The sequence below is a fragment of the Sesamum indicum genome, linkage group LG4 (assembly GCF_026168435.1).
Source record: "Sesamum indicum cultivar Baizhima isolate 11 linkage group LG4, ASM2616843v1, whole genome shotgun sequence".
NCBI lineage: Eukaryota > Viridiplantae > Streptophyta > Magnoliopsida > Lamiales > Pedaliaceae > Sesamum > Sesamum indicum.
Window position 1 is genome coordinate 12,136,117 of NC_142660.1, and position 17,587 is coordinate 12,153,703.

At 35.6% G+C, this 17,587-nt stretch overlaps 2 protein-coding genes across 4 annotated transcripts; one reads left to right on the forward strand and one right to left on the reverse strand.

The window, feature by feature from the left end:
* Positions 1 to 1,050: 1,050 nt before the first annotated feature.
* Positions 1,051 to 8,040, forward strand: LOC105160677 (putative trehalose-phosphate phosphatase C). Of its 3 annotated transcripts, none has more exons than XM_011078157.3 (7): positions 1,051 to 1,198; positions 5,188 to 5,360; positions 5,618 to 5,758; positions 5,872 to 5,943; positions 6,069 to 6,194; positions 6,317 to 6,373; positions 6,455 to 8,040. In XM_011078157.3, the coding sequence occupies exons 1-7, from the start codon at positions 1,141 to 1,143 to the stop codon at positions 6,917 to 6,919; spliced, it is 1,092 nt and encodes a 363-aa protein (XP_011076459.1). In that variant the 5' UTR covers positions 1,051 to 1,140; the 3' UTR covers positions 6,920 to 8,040. The 3 variants fall into 3 exon arrangements, with proteins under 3 accessions (XP_011076459.1, XP_088735763.1, XP_020549035.1); XM_020693376.2 differs by lacking the exon at positions 1,051 to 1,198 and adding an exon at positions 5,063 to 5,101; XM_088879637.1 differs by lacking the exon at positions 6,317 to 6,373.
* A 921-nt stretch (positions 8,041 to 8,961) lies between these two features.
* Positions 8,962 to 17,002, reverse strand: FTSH11 (FTSH protease 11). Its single transcript, XM_011077720.3, has 17 exons — positions 16,210 to 17,002; positions 15,488 to 15,641; positions 14,993 to 15,085; positions 14,781 to 14,869; positions 14,431 to 14,554; positions 14,068 to 14,187; positions 13,915 to 13,965; positions 13,705 to 13,766; positions 13,223 to 13,280; positions 12,256 to 12,381; positions 12,102 to 12,182; positions 11,620 to 11,749; positions 11,084 to 11,232; positions 10,188 to 10,469; positions 9,855 to 9,944; positions 9,723 to 9,776; positions 8,962 to 9,384 (listed from the first exon to the last, which is right to left on the reverse strand). Exons 1-17 carry the CDS (start codon positions 16,764 to 16,766, stop codon positions 9,229 to 9,231), a joined length of 2,376 nt encoding a protein of 791 aa, XP_011076022.1. The 5' UTR covers positions 16,767 to 17,002; the 3' UTR covers positions 8,962 to 9,228.
* Between the last annotated feature and the right edge of the window lie 585 nt (positions 17,003 to 17,587).

The following is a 17,587-nucleotide window of genomic DNA, read 5'->3' on the forward strand; positions in this document are numbered from 1 at the left end:
GACCAAACTACCTTACAAGGGCGATAATATACCTTCACATATGCATTAATATGTAAAGATGTATAAAAATAGTATGATAAAAAAGATTTGTTTGACCTGCAATAAATCAGTAATAAGTCACTTGAAAGTAATTATAGGTTTACATTCAATTTTTCCACTAATATCAGCAAATTCGGTGAATAAACATTAAAAATACTAAACTTAATTTTTAAAATCATAGAAAGTGTATGTATAATTACACTAAAAGGGTGGTGTTATTATCCCTTGATTTTGATTATCTTCTACTTATTGTGTTATCAATATTGTGGAAATCTCAAAGGATATATATATGATTCGATAATTAATCATATTTATTCATCCTAAAAACTGCATTAATTATCATATGCAATATTTGGATCATATCATCTACATTCAAGATATATTTCCCTAGCTATACATGTGCATATATATATATATATATATTCTCAATGAAAGAATATGAAAAGATATAAAAATTTATATTAGTTTCGCATACGCAAGATGAAGTAAAACAATTTGCTCACAAATTTCAAAATACAATTAATTTTTTTTCTAAAAATATGACCACGTTATGCTATTGTGATGTGTTGGGACAAAATATAAATGTGAAATGCACGTATCATTTTTTATAATTTATTGTCGATATATAATATGCGTGGATCGAAAGAGAACTATAATACACGTGTCATTTAGTAACGTATGAATATTAAAAGCATATGTTATTTGGGGTAGATTAAGGTAAAAAACTTTGAATTATGAAAATATATATGTTGTTGTAAAGTGGTTTAATTAGTAATTATTTGGAGAGAGTAAATTGTGGAAGAGAGTTTATAAGATGTGAAAATAGATGGAAGAGGGGGTGGGGGCATTATGGTAATTAGGGGGATAGTGATGGTTGACAAAAAGGTTCATTAAATACAAAAATCTTGACCCTGATTTTGACAATCTCCCAACCCCTAAAGGCCTAAACCTCTTTCCTTTCCTTTTCTTTCTTTGATTTCTTTTGCTCCATACTTTTATTATTATAAATACCCCTCATATCTTATTCTTCTACTCTCCTTCCCTTCCCTTCCCATTCTCTCTCTCTCCCCTCATTCTCTCTCTCTCTCTTCATTCCATTGTATGTATGTCTCCTTCATCACCTCTCCATTGAGCTCTGTTTGGCCGATCAACAAAATCTGTAAGTTCATTTTTTTTCTTTCATTCTGTTATAATATTGCTGCATGATATTTCTTGATTAATTTCACATGCAAACACCCGCTCTCTCCTCTCTATCCTCCCCCAAGAGAGAGAGAGAGAGAGAGAGAAAGAGAGATATGTATGTATTTTATCTGTTAATGGAAAATGTAAAAATGATGATGCGTTTCTTGATTCATATATCTCTTCTGATTTCCAACCAATGAAGAACAATCAAATGAAGGGCACTTTTCTTTTCTTTTTTTCTTGAATTTCATTGCTTTCTGAAACATTCATGCATGCTACAGTTTCTAAATTTTTAGGTGAATTCTGCTGGTTTTGATGCATTCTTTATTTATTTTTATTCTTGTTTTTTTGTTTCTCTCTCTCTCTCTCTCTTTGTTTTTCTTCTTTTAAATAAATTATTATTAATAATTTTTGTTAAATTTTTTGGGGGGATTGGAAACTGTTCCTTTGATGAGGGGTGGAAAGAAACGAAAAAGCGGTTGGCGTCTGTTTCTTTCTCCAATTAAAGGAGCAAAATCAGGGTTCACGGGCGCCACGCGCCTTCGTTGTGGGTAGAAACCACGAGGACTGCGTTTTGGAGGGGGAATGGGTTTACGCGCTGGTAGGATGAGTGGGATAGGACAGCGTCGGGTGCTTTTTCGGTTACTTTTGTTTTATTTGTGTGTGTGTAATAAGGTAGTTATTGAGGGTGGGGGTGTGTGTGGGTGTTGTATTCACCGCACACGTGCTGTGTTGTTGGGCCCAGTTGGATTGACTTGGTCATCAGCCCATAGGAATTTCGACTCTTAAACTTGATGTTGAAAGGTTTGGGATCCTCAGGCCCATCATTTGTACGGCCACGATTTACTTGTTTCGTGATGTCATGATGTTGTGGCATCCTACCCTAACAAATCCTCAAATGTTTTTTTTTTTCCTTTTTTGTGGAAATTAATGATGTGATAATTCCCTAGGTTTCAACTTTGAAGTCGTCTTTTTAAAGTTTGGGTAAATTGCATTGATATTTCTAAGTTTAAGATTAAAATAAAGAAATATTCTTTATACCTCTAAGCAGCGTTAATGTAATAGTTTTCAAGGGTTGTTTGTGCAAGCTTTGCATTCGATTAACTATAATCATAGATGATGTACCTGTAATTTTTGTGTTTTTTAGTCCATTTTGGAGTTCTTGAAACTCTGAACAGGTGAGTAAACAAGTAGCTTATGAGGAGGTATGATATTTCTGGCTTGAATTGGTTTACAGAAATATTACATCTTCTTTTTGATTTGGCTGAAAATTGAGTCAAGACTCTTTTCTTCTCTAGACAGACTTACAACACAAATTGGTTAGCAAGGTTTGAAGTCCCCAACCAATTTCCTCTAATGTTTTAAATCAGCATATAAAGTGCAAAAATCAGTGGCTTAGAGAAGTCTTATTTGCCATTTGAACAATAGATTGAGAAAGAGTCTGAGTATAAGACATCTCAATCCATTGTTGAAATGGCATCACCATCCTACCTTAACTTACCTAACTATATTTAATTTCTATATATTTTTATTGCAATAACCCTTCTTTCATAACCGTCGTCCTTTCTTAATTAATTTACTCTATAAATAAATTATTAGATTAATAATCTGGTTTTTTCTAATCATCCGTTACTTACCAAACAAGTCAAGTCTCCTCATATGACATCCATCGTTGAATAATTCCTTCATTTCTATTAATTAATAATTGCTTTCGTAACAAAATAATCTACCTAATATTAATTAATTATTAAAAAATTTAGGTAAAAATACTTTGAACTATAATGTAATGGAGTTGTATGTAGTTAGTATTAGTATAGTATTATATGTTCCAGTTGCAGTTGCAGGTAGTTTCCTGGACTTGACCTTTCCCCCCCCTGCAGTGTGTCGTTCTGTAGGAAACTTTCATGTCAAAAGTCGCTGTTTTAGAGTGAGTTTAAAAGCGGGGTTTGTGTTGATGTGTCGTGCCCTTATTCCCCCGCCATGCAACCCTCTCGGAAGTCGCATCGCATCCTCCCTATTGACACGCATGCAATGTCTGTTGTTTTAAACCCTTTTGTCTCATCGGGACTTTCTATGTTTCACACTGTTTCCCTCAGAATTAAACTAAAAGTCGTGGAACTATAACTGAATCTTTTGTTTTTAATTGGTTTTTGAATAACGCGTGTGCGCTTTTTATACGTGGAGGGTTTCGTGGATCTGATAAGTTGAGACAAAAGTTTTCATGTGTTTAGGCTTTTTATTAAATTAATATATATAATAATCTATGAGTTTTTTTCTTCAAATTTTCACTTTTTTTTTTTTTGGGTTTTGGGAGTTTAAATGAATCCAGTCCAGTGAATATGTGATATTTGTAACTTTTACTGATAAAATTTTTATTTAAATTAATTTTAATTATTAAGCAGATCGGTTTTTTTTTTCGTGTTTAAATCTAATTTACTATGCATACGGTATGAGTTGAGCTCTAATATGTATGTATGTATACACAAGTACATCCACGAGGTGCCACCTTTGATTTTATGTAACTTGAGTTGTCGAACGCAGCGGTGTTCCTCCCGAATCATTAAATTATAAAAAATAATGTCGGTATTTTATTTTATGATATTATCATACATACATATTTAATACATGAATCATGCAAACATGGCATAATATTTTTCATATGTACATATTTATGTGGACATGTGTATGTGAAGTAAGAAAAACGGTTGGCTGCCGTTGGAATGGGTGGTTGGAGCCAAACTGCATGGGGCTGCAAACATATATATATATATATAATTAAAGCAATTAAGGTGGGATGAGTCATGCATTAACTAGATAGTCCAGGGTTGTTGAAAAAGATGTCCCAAATATTCATTAATTATGATGTCGGTGTGTAATGAAAATCACCCATTCGATTAAGACCCCCCAAAACCCTAATTAATTAATAATCTGATCTTGTTTAGTCTCAAAAACAGACAGCTTTTTTGGGTTTGCCATGTAATGTTGAGTCATCCGAATCTGACTTAAATCATTTACAAATACACTAACCCTTTTCATAATCAAAATCAAAATCATGCATCTACCCAAAAGTGACCTCTCTTTATCTTTTCATATGTATGCATAATTAATAGGGGTACTTGTTTCCCATGCTGAAAACGACCACCTTAACTTTTGTTTTTGTCATATATTTACCCGTGAAAAAATCATTTATGATCTCTATCATTTTTTTAATTGAGTTACATCCATCGCTCTTTGTCTTCCTATATATTATTTTCTTCTATTTGTCTTCTTGCCTCTAGACCCCCACCCCCACCCCATTTATAAATGTGTTAGGAAACGTAATACGGAAGGTTTTTTGTGAATAAAGTGCATATATAAATTAGCTAGGTCGAGAATTTTTTTAACTATTTTCAATTGTTGTGCATGAACGACTGAGCTATATATTTTCAGGATTTGATCAGCATGAACGACTGAGTTGATTTAGTTATTTTTCCTTATTGTTAGAAAAATGTTGAGAGAACTGAGGAAGTATATTTTTTATTAAAGCGAAAACCACAAATTAGGTCAAGTTGTGTGTAGTGGGGACAAGGGAAAAGACAAAAAGTAGGAAAATCAATCTGGGGTTTCACATTAAAAACTTATATTTGCATAAGGGCCCCACAATTTATAGAAAGAATACATGGGCGTGCCCATAAATATAGGCTGGACAAGGACTTTCTTACATTTTTTGTCCCCTTTCGCTTTTGACAACAATGTTTTGGGCTTTTGCCTTAACCTCAATTATTGGTGTAAATATTCTAATATATGGGCTTTATGTGTATATATACACACGATGATTTATTAAGATGAAGCCCATCAATTATTAGAAACTTAACCTAGATGGGCACTAAGCTGTTTATCTGTAATTCTTGGATGTTTTTTGCTCTCGATTTTGCTTGATTGCTTGTTTTTTTTATGTTGAATGTGGTTGTCGTGTCCTCATTGCAGATAGAATGGTGACGGAGAATATTCGGAAGCTTTACATGGCCATCGGCCTACAAAAATGGCTCTACGGGACTCAAGTCGGCGACTCCATATTAAATCAAAGGCTAGGAGTTGAGCCCAGTGATGAAAAGCCCAATGGACTTGGTCTTGCAGATGCAACCTACATTTCTTGGCTGGTGAATCTCATCCCAAAAATAAAATGAGTGGAGTATTAGTTTTTACCTAACACATATATACAAATACTGCATGAAATCATAACAAAATTATTCACTTAATTAAATAATACTGGGATACAAAAACACACATCATTTACAATAAACATATCATAAGCTTATTATTATTGCACAGCATATATACTTTGCTATATAATCTTTAGGTGGATTTGATTTGAAGTTTACTTAGAAAGTATACTAATATATATGCATGTTGTCAGGAGGAACACCCTTCTGCACTAACTTCATTTGTTCCGATGATGAGCGAGACGAAAGGGAAGCAAATAGTCGTGTTCTTGGACTATGACGGTACTCTTTCACCAATCGTTAATGATCCTGATCGCGCTTTCATGTCTGATCCGGTATATACACACATATATATATATATATCATATTCATTTTCTTTCTGAATTATTAAATTAATTAAGGTTTATGATGAGTTACATACGTTGTAACATTTACATGCATCATTTAGATGCGGTCTGCTGTCCGTGAAGTGGCGAGGCACTTTCCGACTGCTATAATAAGTGGTAGGAGCAGAGACAAGGTACGTACGTACGTATGTAAAGAAAATAGTTTCAATTCGTATATGTGCACTGGTCAGAGTATACATGATAATTGTATGTATTTTGATGCATGATGGATGGTTAATGTGATGATGATGATGATCAGGTGTATGAATTTGTTAAGTTAGATGAAGTATATTATGCTGGGAGTCATGGGATGGACATCATGGGACCTCCTTTGCATGTTAAGTCTTATGATGGCAAGTATCAGATAAATACCCTTGATGACAAGGTCTGTTGTTATTAATACAAAGTTCTCTCTCTCTCTCTCTCTCTCTTTCTATATATATATATATCCCTAATTCTTGAAAAAATGAAAAAATAATAAAATGTTGTATGTTGTACGGTACATAGGGCAATGAAATCACAATTTTCCAACCTGCTAAGGAGTATCTGCCCACAATTAAGATGGTACAAATGTTGTTCTTCTTATTATTATTTTTGGCTAATTAGTGTAGTTAATTAATTAATTTCTTACCAATTGATGAACAGATGTTGAAAGAGCTGAGGAAAAGAACATGTGGGATACCAGGTACTTTGGTGGAGGACAACAGATTCTGTATATCAGTGCATTACAGACATGTCCTGGACCAGGACTACGGATTGCTTGAAGAGATAATACGGGACGTAGTCTCCGAGTACCCTAATTTCTTCCATCTAACGCGAGGGAAAAAAGTTATTGAGATTCGGCCATCCATCAAATGGAACAAAGGCGATGCTCTGGTGTATCTGCTCGACACTCTAGGCTTTTCTGACTCCACCAATGTTCTCCCTTTTTACCTAGGAGACGACAAAACTGATGAAGATGCCTTTAAGGTACTTAGGAGTCGGGGACACGGATACCCTATCATCGTATCATCGGTTCCAAGAGAAACCTCGGCTTCATATTCTCTACGTGATCCATCTGAAGTACTATCTTTTCTGATACGTTTAGCCCGCTGGGGCTCAATGCCCTAAATACATATATATCAAGTAGTGTTTGGAATTTTTGTACATAATATATATATATATATATATATAGTTTTATGGTTATATAATTAAGATATATATATATATAGGTTATATATAGGTATAGAAGGTGAAAGGAAACATGGAACAGGCTAGTTTTTGGTAGCCAACATGTATGTTCCCTGTTTCTTGTTTTATATATATTGTGGATTCTGCATGCAGTTCTCTTGATCAACTTTTTAAGTATTTGGAATATAATTCAGTATTTATGCCAATTTTTTTTTCTTTAATTTCTATTAATTTATTTTATTGTGATGATGGGCCATTTTTGTTTTACGAAACAATTTAGTATGAAAACAGAAATACCTCCCTTGTTGGGGAGGGGGTTATTAGAGAGGAGGACCACCGTGTTACTGTGGAGACGCACGCATAATGAAATGAAGGAAAACAGTACAAGAAAAAGACAAAAAAAAAACAGTTATTTTGACACAACCGTCGACCGGAAACAAACAAAATAGGGTCAAAGACGTAAATAGCACATGTTGTGAGGGCATTCAGTTGTCAAGTAAGGACAGGAAAGTGGCAAATTATGACGATGATGACTGATGAGGCCGCGCACACCTTAATTAGCTCCCTCACTACACACTCGAAAATGGCGGTACCGATCGAGTCCGTACGGATCTCGACTTCTTGAGCGGCTGCATGCTTCCAATGATCGGAGGAGGAGAAGATGGTTGAGCGGGGTGGAGAGAGAGAGAGAGACAGAGAGTATGTAATAAGGAAGCATCAGGATTCCCAACATACTCACTTTTTTAACTGAGAGAAATTGCTGTTCTATCCTCGTCAAGCATGTGTCAAAGCGATTGCGACGTTTGGTGTTTGTGAAAAGTTGTGCATGTAATTCGGTGGGTGTGGGTGTCTGCGGATTTCTGTTTTCTTGTTGAGTTTTGCGTGATTGGATGGTATTTAGCAGATTCTGATGGATATTTCTCTACTTTCAAGCTTGGATTTGTATTTAGGGATGTAGAACACAGACTCACAGTGCGTTTTAAGTTCTCTTCTCATATATTTAGGTAAATTATAAATTACTTTCCTATGTTAATAATAAAATACTATATTATTTTCCCGTATTTTTCGAAATAGAGCAAATAACCCCTCGTCGCGGAGGCAGTGCGTGCACTCCTTTTTAAAAAACACAAAAGCATACAATAGTATTTTATCTTTTAGAAAAAACTTATGTGAATATTTGGAATAATGTAACGAGGTAATTTGTGATTTACATCAAAACTCCGGGGCTCTGTTTCGAGCTTGTTTCTTCTTTATCTATGCACTTCAACTAGTAATGAAATGATTCTGAAACGCAACCAGATGGCCTTATATTCATCACTGACCATCCATACAGCACCACTCCACACACTTATCCACTGGCATTTATGTCTTATAACACCACCACACACTTGCAGTTACTGAAGCCGGGGGAGGTAAAAGAATTCCGAAGCCACATTTAAAAAGGGTGTTTGGGTGATTTTATAAGTCTTTTTAAAACATCTTATAAAGATGTTTGAGTACTTGTAAGATGATATAAATTGTTTGGTAGGTTTTTTAAAAGATAATCTTATAAGCTCAAAAATAAGATGTTAGGAGCAAGTTTTCTAAAAAAAAAAATAAAGTAAGAAGTTGTTAATTTATTTCCAAGATCTTAACAAATCCTTCAAATTAATTACAAATTTGTATTACTAACATCTTATAAGCTCCATAATTTAAATTTATCCAAACACTTCATGAACTTATTTTTTAAAATAAAATCTAATATTCTTATAAGATGCATGAGTTATAAGATCTTTTAAATAAGAGCCAAACGCCCTCTTAATTGAAGCTCAATTGAAATTGACTCACCAACAAATAACACCAAGCTGGGATAGCTGAATGCTAAAGTTCAACTTACCCTGCTACATAGCATAAATCAGGTGACAATTTTAAATGCATAGGGCATCGCAGAGATAGAGCAGGGTACTGCATTTCCAACAAAAATGTAGTTGCCATAAACGATATCAGGTTTTCAATGTATTCTCATATCCCAATTTCCCAAAAATTCAGTACAAGTGCAAATAATAATATATTGATTGCTTCCTATACCAGTTGTATATTTTTAACTAAATCAGGAGTTTGCTTCAAATTGTGCGGTTGGTATGTTACAACAACAAATATGAAATGTTTAAATGGACTATTAATGAATGCTGACAAGCTAATTATACTGTACACAGCTCACCTCCACTTGTGTATCTGAGAAATATAAATGTTGGCCGAGAAATGCTGGGTTAAGCCAGTACAAGTTCTTCCTCCGCCTGTTGCTGGTCCTGTTCTACTGCTAACCGTCCCTCACTATAAGGAAGAAGTATGCGCCTAATTTCTTCAGCATTAAGCGTTTCATACTCCAGAAGTGCATTTGCCAACACATGTAATGCCTTCTCATGCTGCAAAGAGTATTTTGAAAGATGAGTCAAGTTACGCCATTGCATGAAAATACTCAACAAGAAAGCGCTATACTATTAATAGCATGCTTGCATGTATGCCAAGAGGGATTTCAATGTATATCGTAGACATTAAGTGCGGCCACTTGCATGAAATACTAACATTGGACATTATGTTCACCTTAAAACTAGAAAGTCAATTTTCTTTCATGCTTCTTTCCATGGATGCACATGCAAGGGTAAAGATGTAAAATTTCCTTGCAACACACACTACATAGCGTTGTCGCACACTATTAAATCTCCCAATAATTACTTTCTGTCAAGGTAAGTGTAAAACACACCTTTTTCAGTAGGGCCTTTACGCGATTATAAGCTTCCCTCAATAGCTTAACCACCTATGAAATCAACAGGTAAGTACCAATAAGCAATTATTTCAAAATAGCATAAATAGCATCAGATCACAAGATGCGTACTTCAGCATCAATACGGGATTGCATTTCTGAACCAGGTCGTTCTTTAATATGGACAGGCCCAATTGCATCACTCATCCCACAGGTTGATACCTAGTAAGAGAATAAATGAATCAGAACAGTTGCAATAACATCTCAACATTATTTGCAATAAACTATCTTCAGCATACAAATAATTTGTTTGGAAGCCCTATAAGCTCAAACCTCAAAGAGGAACTCAAATGCAACAAGACATTCACAGTACGAAAGGATTAACATTCCCAGGACAAAAGGCATCCTCATCACATTCTCAAAATTTCAAATCTGTTGGATACAGTACGGCATTATGAGAAGTACCATATATTGAGCAAGCTCTGTAGCTGTGTTAAGATCGCTGCTTGCTCCAGTAGTTATATGGTCCTGGCCAAAGATAAGCTCTTCAGCTACTCTTCCTCCCATACAGACATCAAGGCGTGCCAGCAATTGCTTCTTGCTGATTGAAGTCTCATCACTAGAAGGAAGCTGAGTAACCATGCCAAGAGCAGATCCACGTGGCATAATTGTAGCCTTATGAATTGGATGTGCACCTTCAGTATTCAATGCAACAATTGCATGGCCACTCTCATGATATGCAGTGAGCTGAAAAGCAAAACATAGAACCCATTATATAAATGATTCTCAAGATAAATGGTTATTGAAACAAAGTAATTTGCATATGCATTATGACAGTGTTAGGAGGAAGGGAGGTTAGGATCAAAAGACAGCCAAAATTAATAAAAGGTGATGATTTATTTGGTAAAGTAGCAATGACATTAATGAAGAGAAAATGATTGTTAGTTAGTTCTAAATTTAAAGTATATCAGAAGCGAATAAAATCTTTTAGTTGTCCTACATCTGACAATTCAACATTCTGTTTCTCTACATGAGGATTAAAATTTGCATTCTAAAAGTTAAAACAGTTATTCACTTTAGTATATTATTGCTTTTAGACCCATCAGCACAAGGTCTCCCAAGAAGAATGATCATTTTCTAGCCTAACAAGGTGTATGCAATGATTAGCAGCCAAGCTACTGTCATCCATGAACCAGAATACATCCCCCACCCACACAATTGATGAGCATGGTCAATGCAGTAACAGACAATAACATGGATGTACAACTGTATTTCAAGAAATAGCTAATTACATATGTATCTCCATAACAGATTAACAGATTAAAACAGGGAAAAGAAGGGGGGCAGCATGACCCACACACCTTTTTTGAATCTTCAGAAAGAAACATTGTCTTCCTTTCAGTTCCCATTATTATCCTGTCTTTGGCAAACTCTAACTGTGCTGCTGTCAACTTCTCAGCACCTTCAACAGCTGCCTTAATTGCAGCAATATTTACCAAATTTGCAAGATCTGTTATAGAAGGAGAATTAATGAAGCAGAAGAGGATGTCTTTACATCTCAGTAGCACTTCAATGATTACCATAAGAGGGATCAATCTCAATCCAGCTAATTTGAAAATTAATCAGCCCAATGTTCCATTTTCTCTTTGCCAATTTTTTGAAAAGAAATGGCATGAAGAATACCTTTATGACCAAGAAAAAGTTTTTCTAGTAAAGCCTTTGGATCATAATTAGCTGAACAAATTTGAAAGCCAATGAAGGCGCACCAAAGGCAGATCTCAATTTTCGTAGTCCGAGTTTATCTAAAGTAAAATACCAAGCTCAGGTAAACCCCGTTTGTTGTATAACCAATAACCCTTAGATATATTCAAAGACAGAAAGTAAAAGCATAACATGCCTGCCCCATTGAATCCTGGAGTACCACGTGCAATTGCTTTTACATCAACATCATCTGCCACAGGTTTGTCTTGTAAGTAGAGTTCCAATATCTCTTGACGACCCCGCACATCCGGATTAGGAACAACAATCTACAAATATGTTTTCCAGGCATTAGCTTTTCTTAGAAACAGTGTTGCCTAGTTTTACTAATCATAGCATCTCATAGAGAATTATGGCATGCACACTCCAATCTTGGGGAGAAAAGAATAAAAAAAAGAGGCAGGAGTTATTTAATCTGCCCACAATGTATCAGGAGATAATCCTGTAAAATGTGATTTAACAGTAGTCACAATGCTGTAACAGTACAGCATGCACATTTTTGCTCCATAAAATGATCATTGCAGTCAAGATGTTATTAGCTCTTGGAAATATGTCAAAGTCATAAAGGCAAGAATTTAGTATATGCAACATAATGCCTTTAAATCAGATAAATAAACTTACATGCCTGTCAAATCTACCAGGTCTTGTCAAAGCTGGATCAAGTATATCAGGCAAGTTGGTAGCGGCCATCACAATAATTCCCTGCAAAGTATCACCAGTTGATCACAAGATGAAAAAGGATACAACTTGGCAATTAGACCTTATGTGCAATTACCTCATTCTGTTCAAATCCATCCATTTCTACAAGTAACTGATGCAGTGTCTTCTTCGTATGACCTTCCCACTGCTTCCGAGTAGACCCAACAGCATCAATTTCATCGATAAATATGATGCACGGAGCCTACAGTGCATATTCAAAATCGGAATCATTATCGATAATAAAATCTAGAAGCTAAATAGTAGATCTCAGTTTGTTTTCCCCAGTCACAAGTTCTTCCATGTCAAAGTATTAGGAGAAACAAACATCCATATTATATGATGGACGGAGCAGACCCAAGCTGTTCTCTCACTAGCTTTTGTTACATAATATCAAACCTCTTTATCCAACCAGAGGTGGAGCAGTGTTCACTCAGCTTAACATGCATGAAAACAAAGAGACCTTATTGCCAATTATATGCCTATATTACCGAGATATTTCAAAATTATGTGTGCCAATTTCATCAACTGAGCATATCCACTTTTTACATGCTGTTACAAGTAAAATTTTGAATCATATCTCAACATAGCTGAGATCTACAACATCATTTCTAGCAGAAGACCAACACAAGGTTCCTATTCCCTGTTCAAGGACTCGAATAACCATAGGTAAGACTGAAAACTCAAGCAGAATCTAATCATTATATTTCTCAAGTTCCATTTCCCACAATTCAATGAAAAATGAGAGTTCATCGTTATCGAAGTATTTGGCATTAGAGCAACACGTTTGATAGAGAATTAGTGCATATTAATAAGGACTGGAATTTCTCCAGTGAAAAAATAAAAAAAACTGAAACACAGCAACACTATGAAATGAAGTTTCAAGTTTACTGATGCAAGTAAAACTTCCAAAAATATGAACAAGTATACACTGTCCATGCAAATCATAAGATTGTCAAATACCTGAATCTTTAAACACAGTGTGAGTGACACCAGTCATATCTAGTAAAAACAACTACAAACAGCAGAAGGAAATAGCAATCAACCTTCTTTTTAGCAGCTTGAAACAAAGATCTCACACGTCGAGCACCAACACCCACAAACCTAGCATCGGGAGAAGATAGGTAAATTTTCTGCCGAAACTCTTTTACATTCACATGTTTTCAGAAAATAACAGAATAAATCTTTTTTCAAAGGAAGCACACAAATAGAGAACCACAAAATGCTGCTTCAATTGTTATACAACTATTTGAAATGCTCAATAAGAGACAGAAATCAACATCGACTACGCAAGGATAAAAATAATCCATTCCTATTACGGTTGTTACTTTAAAAGAAATTGAAGGTGCAACACTCGTTACTAGAATGTGCTAATTTCTAGATTAATACACAGTTTAGCAAGGAAATCAGATGGAACATGTTATATTTGCCAAACTGCCCACTGGAAGAGCAGGAAAATTATATGATTGCTAGTGCTATTTTTCCAACAAAGGTAACAAATCTAAATCGTTCCCCGGAAACAGCTTACATTTCCTCAAACTCAGATCCTGCTCTGTAAAAGAAAGGTACCCCAGCCTCTCCAGCAATTGCCTTCAAAATTCAAGAAGCAGCATAGTCAGACAATAACGCCTGTTATAGGTAGCAGCCTCAATTGAAGTTGACTTCAGGTTTCGTAGTGGAGAAAATGGAATCTGCTACACTTCTAAATGGCTATTTTTATTGCAGCACAACAACATACCTTGGCAAGCAAAGTTTTTCCTGTTCCAGGTGATCCAGTTAGAAGAATTCCCTGAAGTTTAAATGCATTTTGCAGGCACGTTAGAGTGGAAAGTGTTCCAAAAATGGATAACAATATGCAAAATATGTTGTAAAATTAGTAAGCCCAACAAACCTTAGGTAACTTCCCTCCTAGTCGAGTGAACTTTGAAGGATTTTTAAGATACTCAACAACCTCCTCAAGCTCTTGTTTAGCATCATCACAGCCTTTGACATCTTTGAATGTCTTCACGTTCTGCAGTATTGGTATTTATGCAGCTCAATATGAACCATTGAGAACCAGAAAAAAGCAGGCCCACAACAAAACTGTAGGTTCACAGGCTAATTAAAGTTCATCAGACAGATTCTCAATGGCAATGTATTTTCATAGTGCTCCTTAAAAGCCCAATAAAATTCAAGATAAACAACAAGTTCACATTATGTTAATGTGCTAGATAAGAACAATTAATTTGAAGCCACATGAGTCCGTAAGATTTACCTTCTCTGGCATTATTTCTTTGTTCAACTCTTTTGGGGCATAAGAAGAAGTAGAACCAACTCCAGGAGTTCCAATCCCACCTAAGCTACCAATATACTTCTGAAGAGCAGCAGCACCCATTAACCTAAGAAGTCAAAAGCAATTCAAATCTCAATGGATAATACGGCCAAATAAAAGACATAAGGTGTATGTATGCATAAGAAATGGAGGAGAGAAACACAATATTTGCAATTAATTATATCGCCTCCCCTCTTATTTCACGAAAGTGAAAAGATCAAATATAATCTCATGGAAGTCAAATATATTGAATTCTGAAACCAGAATTGAGCCACTGCAAGCAAAGACCATACCAAACCAAACCAACAGCAACAGTGAACAAGATAGTTGATATGACTTCTTGTGCAAAACGTGATGATCTATTTGTGATTTTGGGGTCCACCTGCAAAGTAAAAGAAGATGCTAAGGTTTTAGGATAGGTGTATCAATTGAAGTCTGAAGCAGAAGAAGGAATTATATTTGCAATATTGTTGCTCCAAACCACTTTCTTAGCCTCTTCTCTTACCATCATAACATGTAACGGCTGTTTCTCAGATACACCGGGGCTCATAAAAGGCTCTTCCATGTTCCCTGATGCACGTTGTTTTAACTCTTGCAACTAACATAAAATATAACAGTTAGAAGAGACAAAATGTGTAGAAAGTATAGGTTAACCTGGAACATGTGAAAGGGAATATTTCAAGTACATAAAGGCTGATATTTGTCAAAGAAACTAGTTTGGCAGTAAGTAAACATTTCATTTCTGGACAAAATCGCAAACAGGGAAAAAGAAATTTATCGAAATGTCAAAAGAACCACGCATTTGTAAACTTAATATTGATTATTAATATTCACCAGAGCAACCACAAGAAGAATCAAATGGTGTGACATCGAAGTAGGCAAAATATGAAATCTGCAAATCTAACTAAAGCCTCCCGATTTAAAAACTATTTAAGTGAAAGACTGAAAACACTTTAACAATAAAGAGAGTTTTTAAGATTAGCAAGTGTAAGGGTAATACCAAAGAAGGAAGACTAGAAGGCTTTCCAGATTGTTCATCAGGCAAATATTCAGCAATTGCATTAGTCACCACTAGCGCCCGAAGATATTCTGCTACTCCTCTACTGTCTATAGCATGTGCCCTTTGCTCAAAACGCTGGATGACAGACTCAGGGCTAAGCAAAACCAAAGAAGAACTCATTAAAACTATATCCAACTTGTTAACAATTTTATTCTCTGGTACAAGTTTGAGACTGAATAAAATTATAAATCATAGAGATATCTCTAGTGTGGAAGGAGCTCTATAATTCACATTACTTCTTACACAGTGTAGAAGGACTTCAGCAGAAAGCCAACACCCTATCACACATTTCCAAGCACAATACTTATTACATATCCTTCCACATTATGTCGCTGTTATCCTACCAAATATGTTACAACTTCATCAGATAAATTAAATGTGACTATGTAACTTTCAGCTTTTCCTAGCAAATCCAAATGGAAAAGAGAAACACTTCCAGCTTCTCTCAGTACATTATGCTCAATCATGCTATAATCCATCACCCACATTTTAACAAAAAACGGAAAGCACTTAAATAATACAGTTATCACGTTGAATAACATCCACATGCACTCTGATAGGCAATGCTGTTAAACATTTTTCTTGATGCTCAATGAAAATCAAGCATTTTTGTATTAAAACTAATCAACGACCCCAACACTTAATAATAAGAAAATAGCTACCTGTGTTTATTTAGCTCAGCCAACAGAGCGCTTTGCTTAGCTGCGTCCATTGGATTTGCATCAGCCTCCTCAATCAACCGCTCCAACCGCTTCTCCTGCCGCCAAAACGGCCACCAGCTGAACCAGTCTGAATGCAACAAGCTCTCAAATCCATTTTTTAACCTAGCAAATACTCCCATCAGAAACACCATTATTGGCAACTTCTTGTTCACATCCCCATTCTTCACCTCACCCTCCACCTCCCCTCCACCCATGCTTTCGGTCGAGTCAACTGTATTTGCAAACTCATCTGTTTCGGAGTTTTCAGTAAAATTATTACTAACAGAGTCAGTAGCTGAATTTACATTCTCTGAATTCAATGAACAGGAGACAACTAAACTATGCCACAAAAATCTGGACTTTAGAGAAACCGAGTCACTAAACCTATCATTTACTCCTCTAGGGAAAGCAATTTGAGAAGGGAAGTTCGGAATCCGGGGTTTCAGAGCGAGAGAAAGAGAGTTCAATGGAGGGAGTGAGGGCCTGCGAGCGAGAGCAGCTTGGAGTGTCATAGTCATATTAAGTAACTTCAAATTTCAAGAACCAATTCTATTGAATTTGTTAGGGTTCACAATGCGAAGAACAGAAAAGCTCACAGACAACACACGCACAGAGTAGAGTGTGTTGTAATCTGTTTCTCTTCTTCTGCGTGTGAGCCACAAGATTGGTTTTGTACAAAAAAACGGCAGACACAGAAAGGGAGGAGGGAGAGAGAAACCTTATCTGCTAGATTGAAATTGGCGCTGTCAGCTGTGTGTGGCCTTTATAATTTTTGGGGGGGAAGTTAGGGATTTTTCTAGTTTTACTTTTATACAAATTTTACTTTTATGACTAACGTTATGGGACTATTCACGATTCATCAATGCGCACTTGCAGTAGCAAGTTTGTAAACTGGTTGGTAACTTGTCTTATGTGTAATTTCGATGATGTAATGGACCAAATAGGAAGAGGATTCAAGGATGTTACTCAAGAAAGAAGAAATTTTGATTCATAAAGATCTTGTCAATACTCTTTATCTGATGCAAAAGAATATCGATTGTACGGACGATTAACTCAGTGACGACGAGAATGTATCGGGTATTTTGTGCATATCTCCTTTTGTTTTAATTATAAAAAGAAGGGGGGGATTATGACAATTCTTGTGCTAAAGAAGATCATCTTTCACTGAGTTGGAATTTAAACACTAACTTAAATGTACATATGTTCAGTGTTCCCACTGGAAAGACAAAAGTGAAAAATGCCCCTGTCTGGCTTCTGGATACAAGAAGAAGAGTCTCAACTCCCTGGCATATATGTATTTATGTGCGTTTATATTTCAATAGTTGCATCACTAGGAATG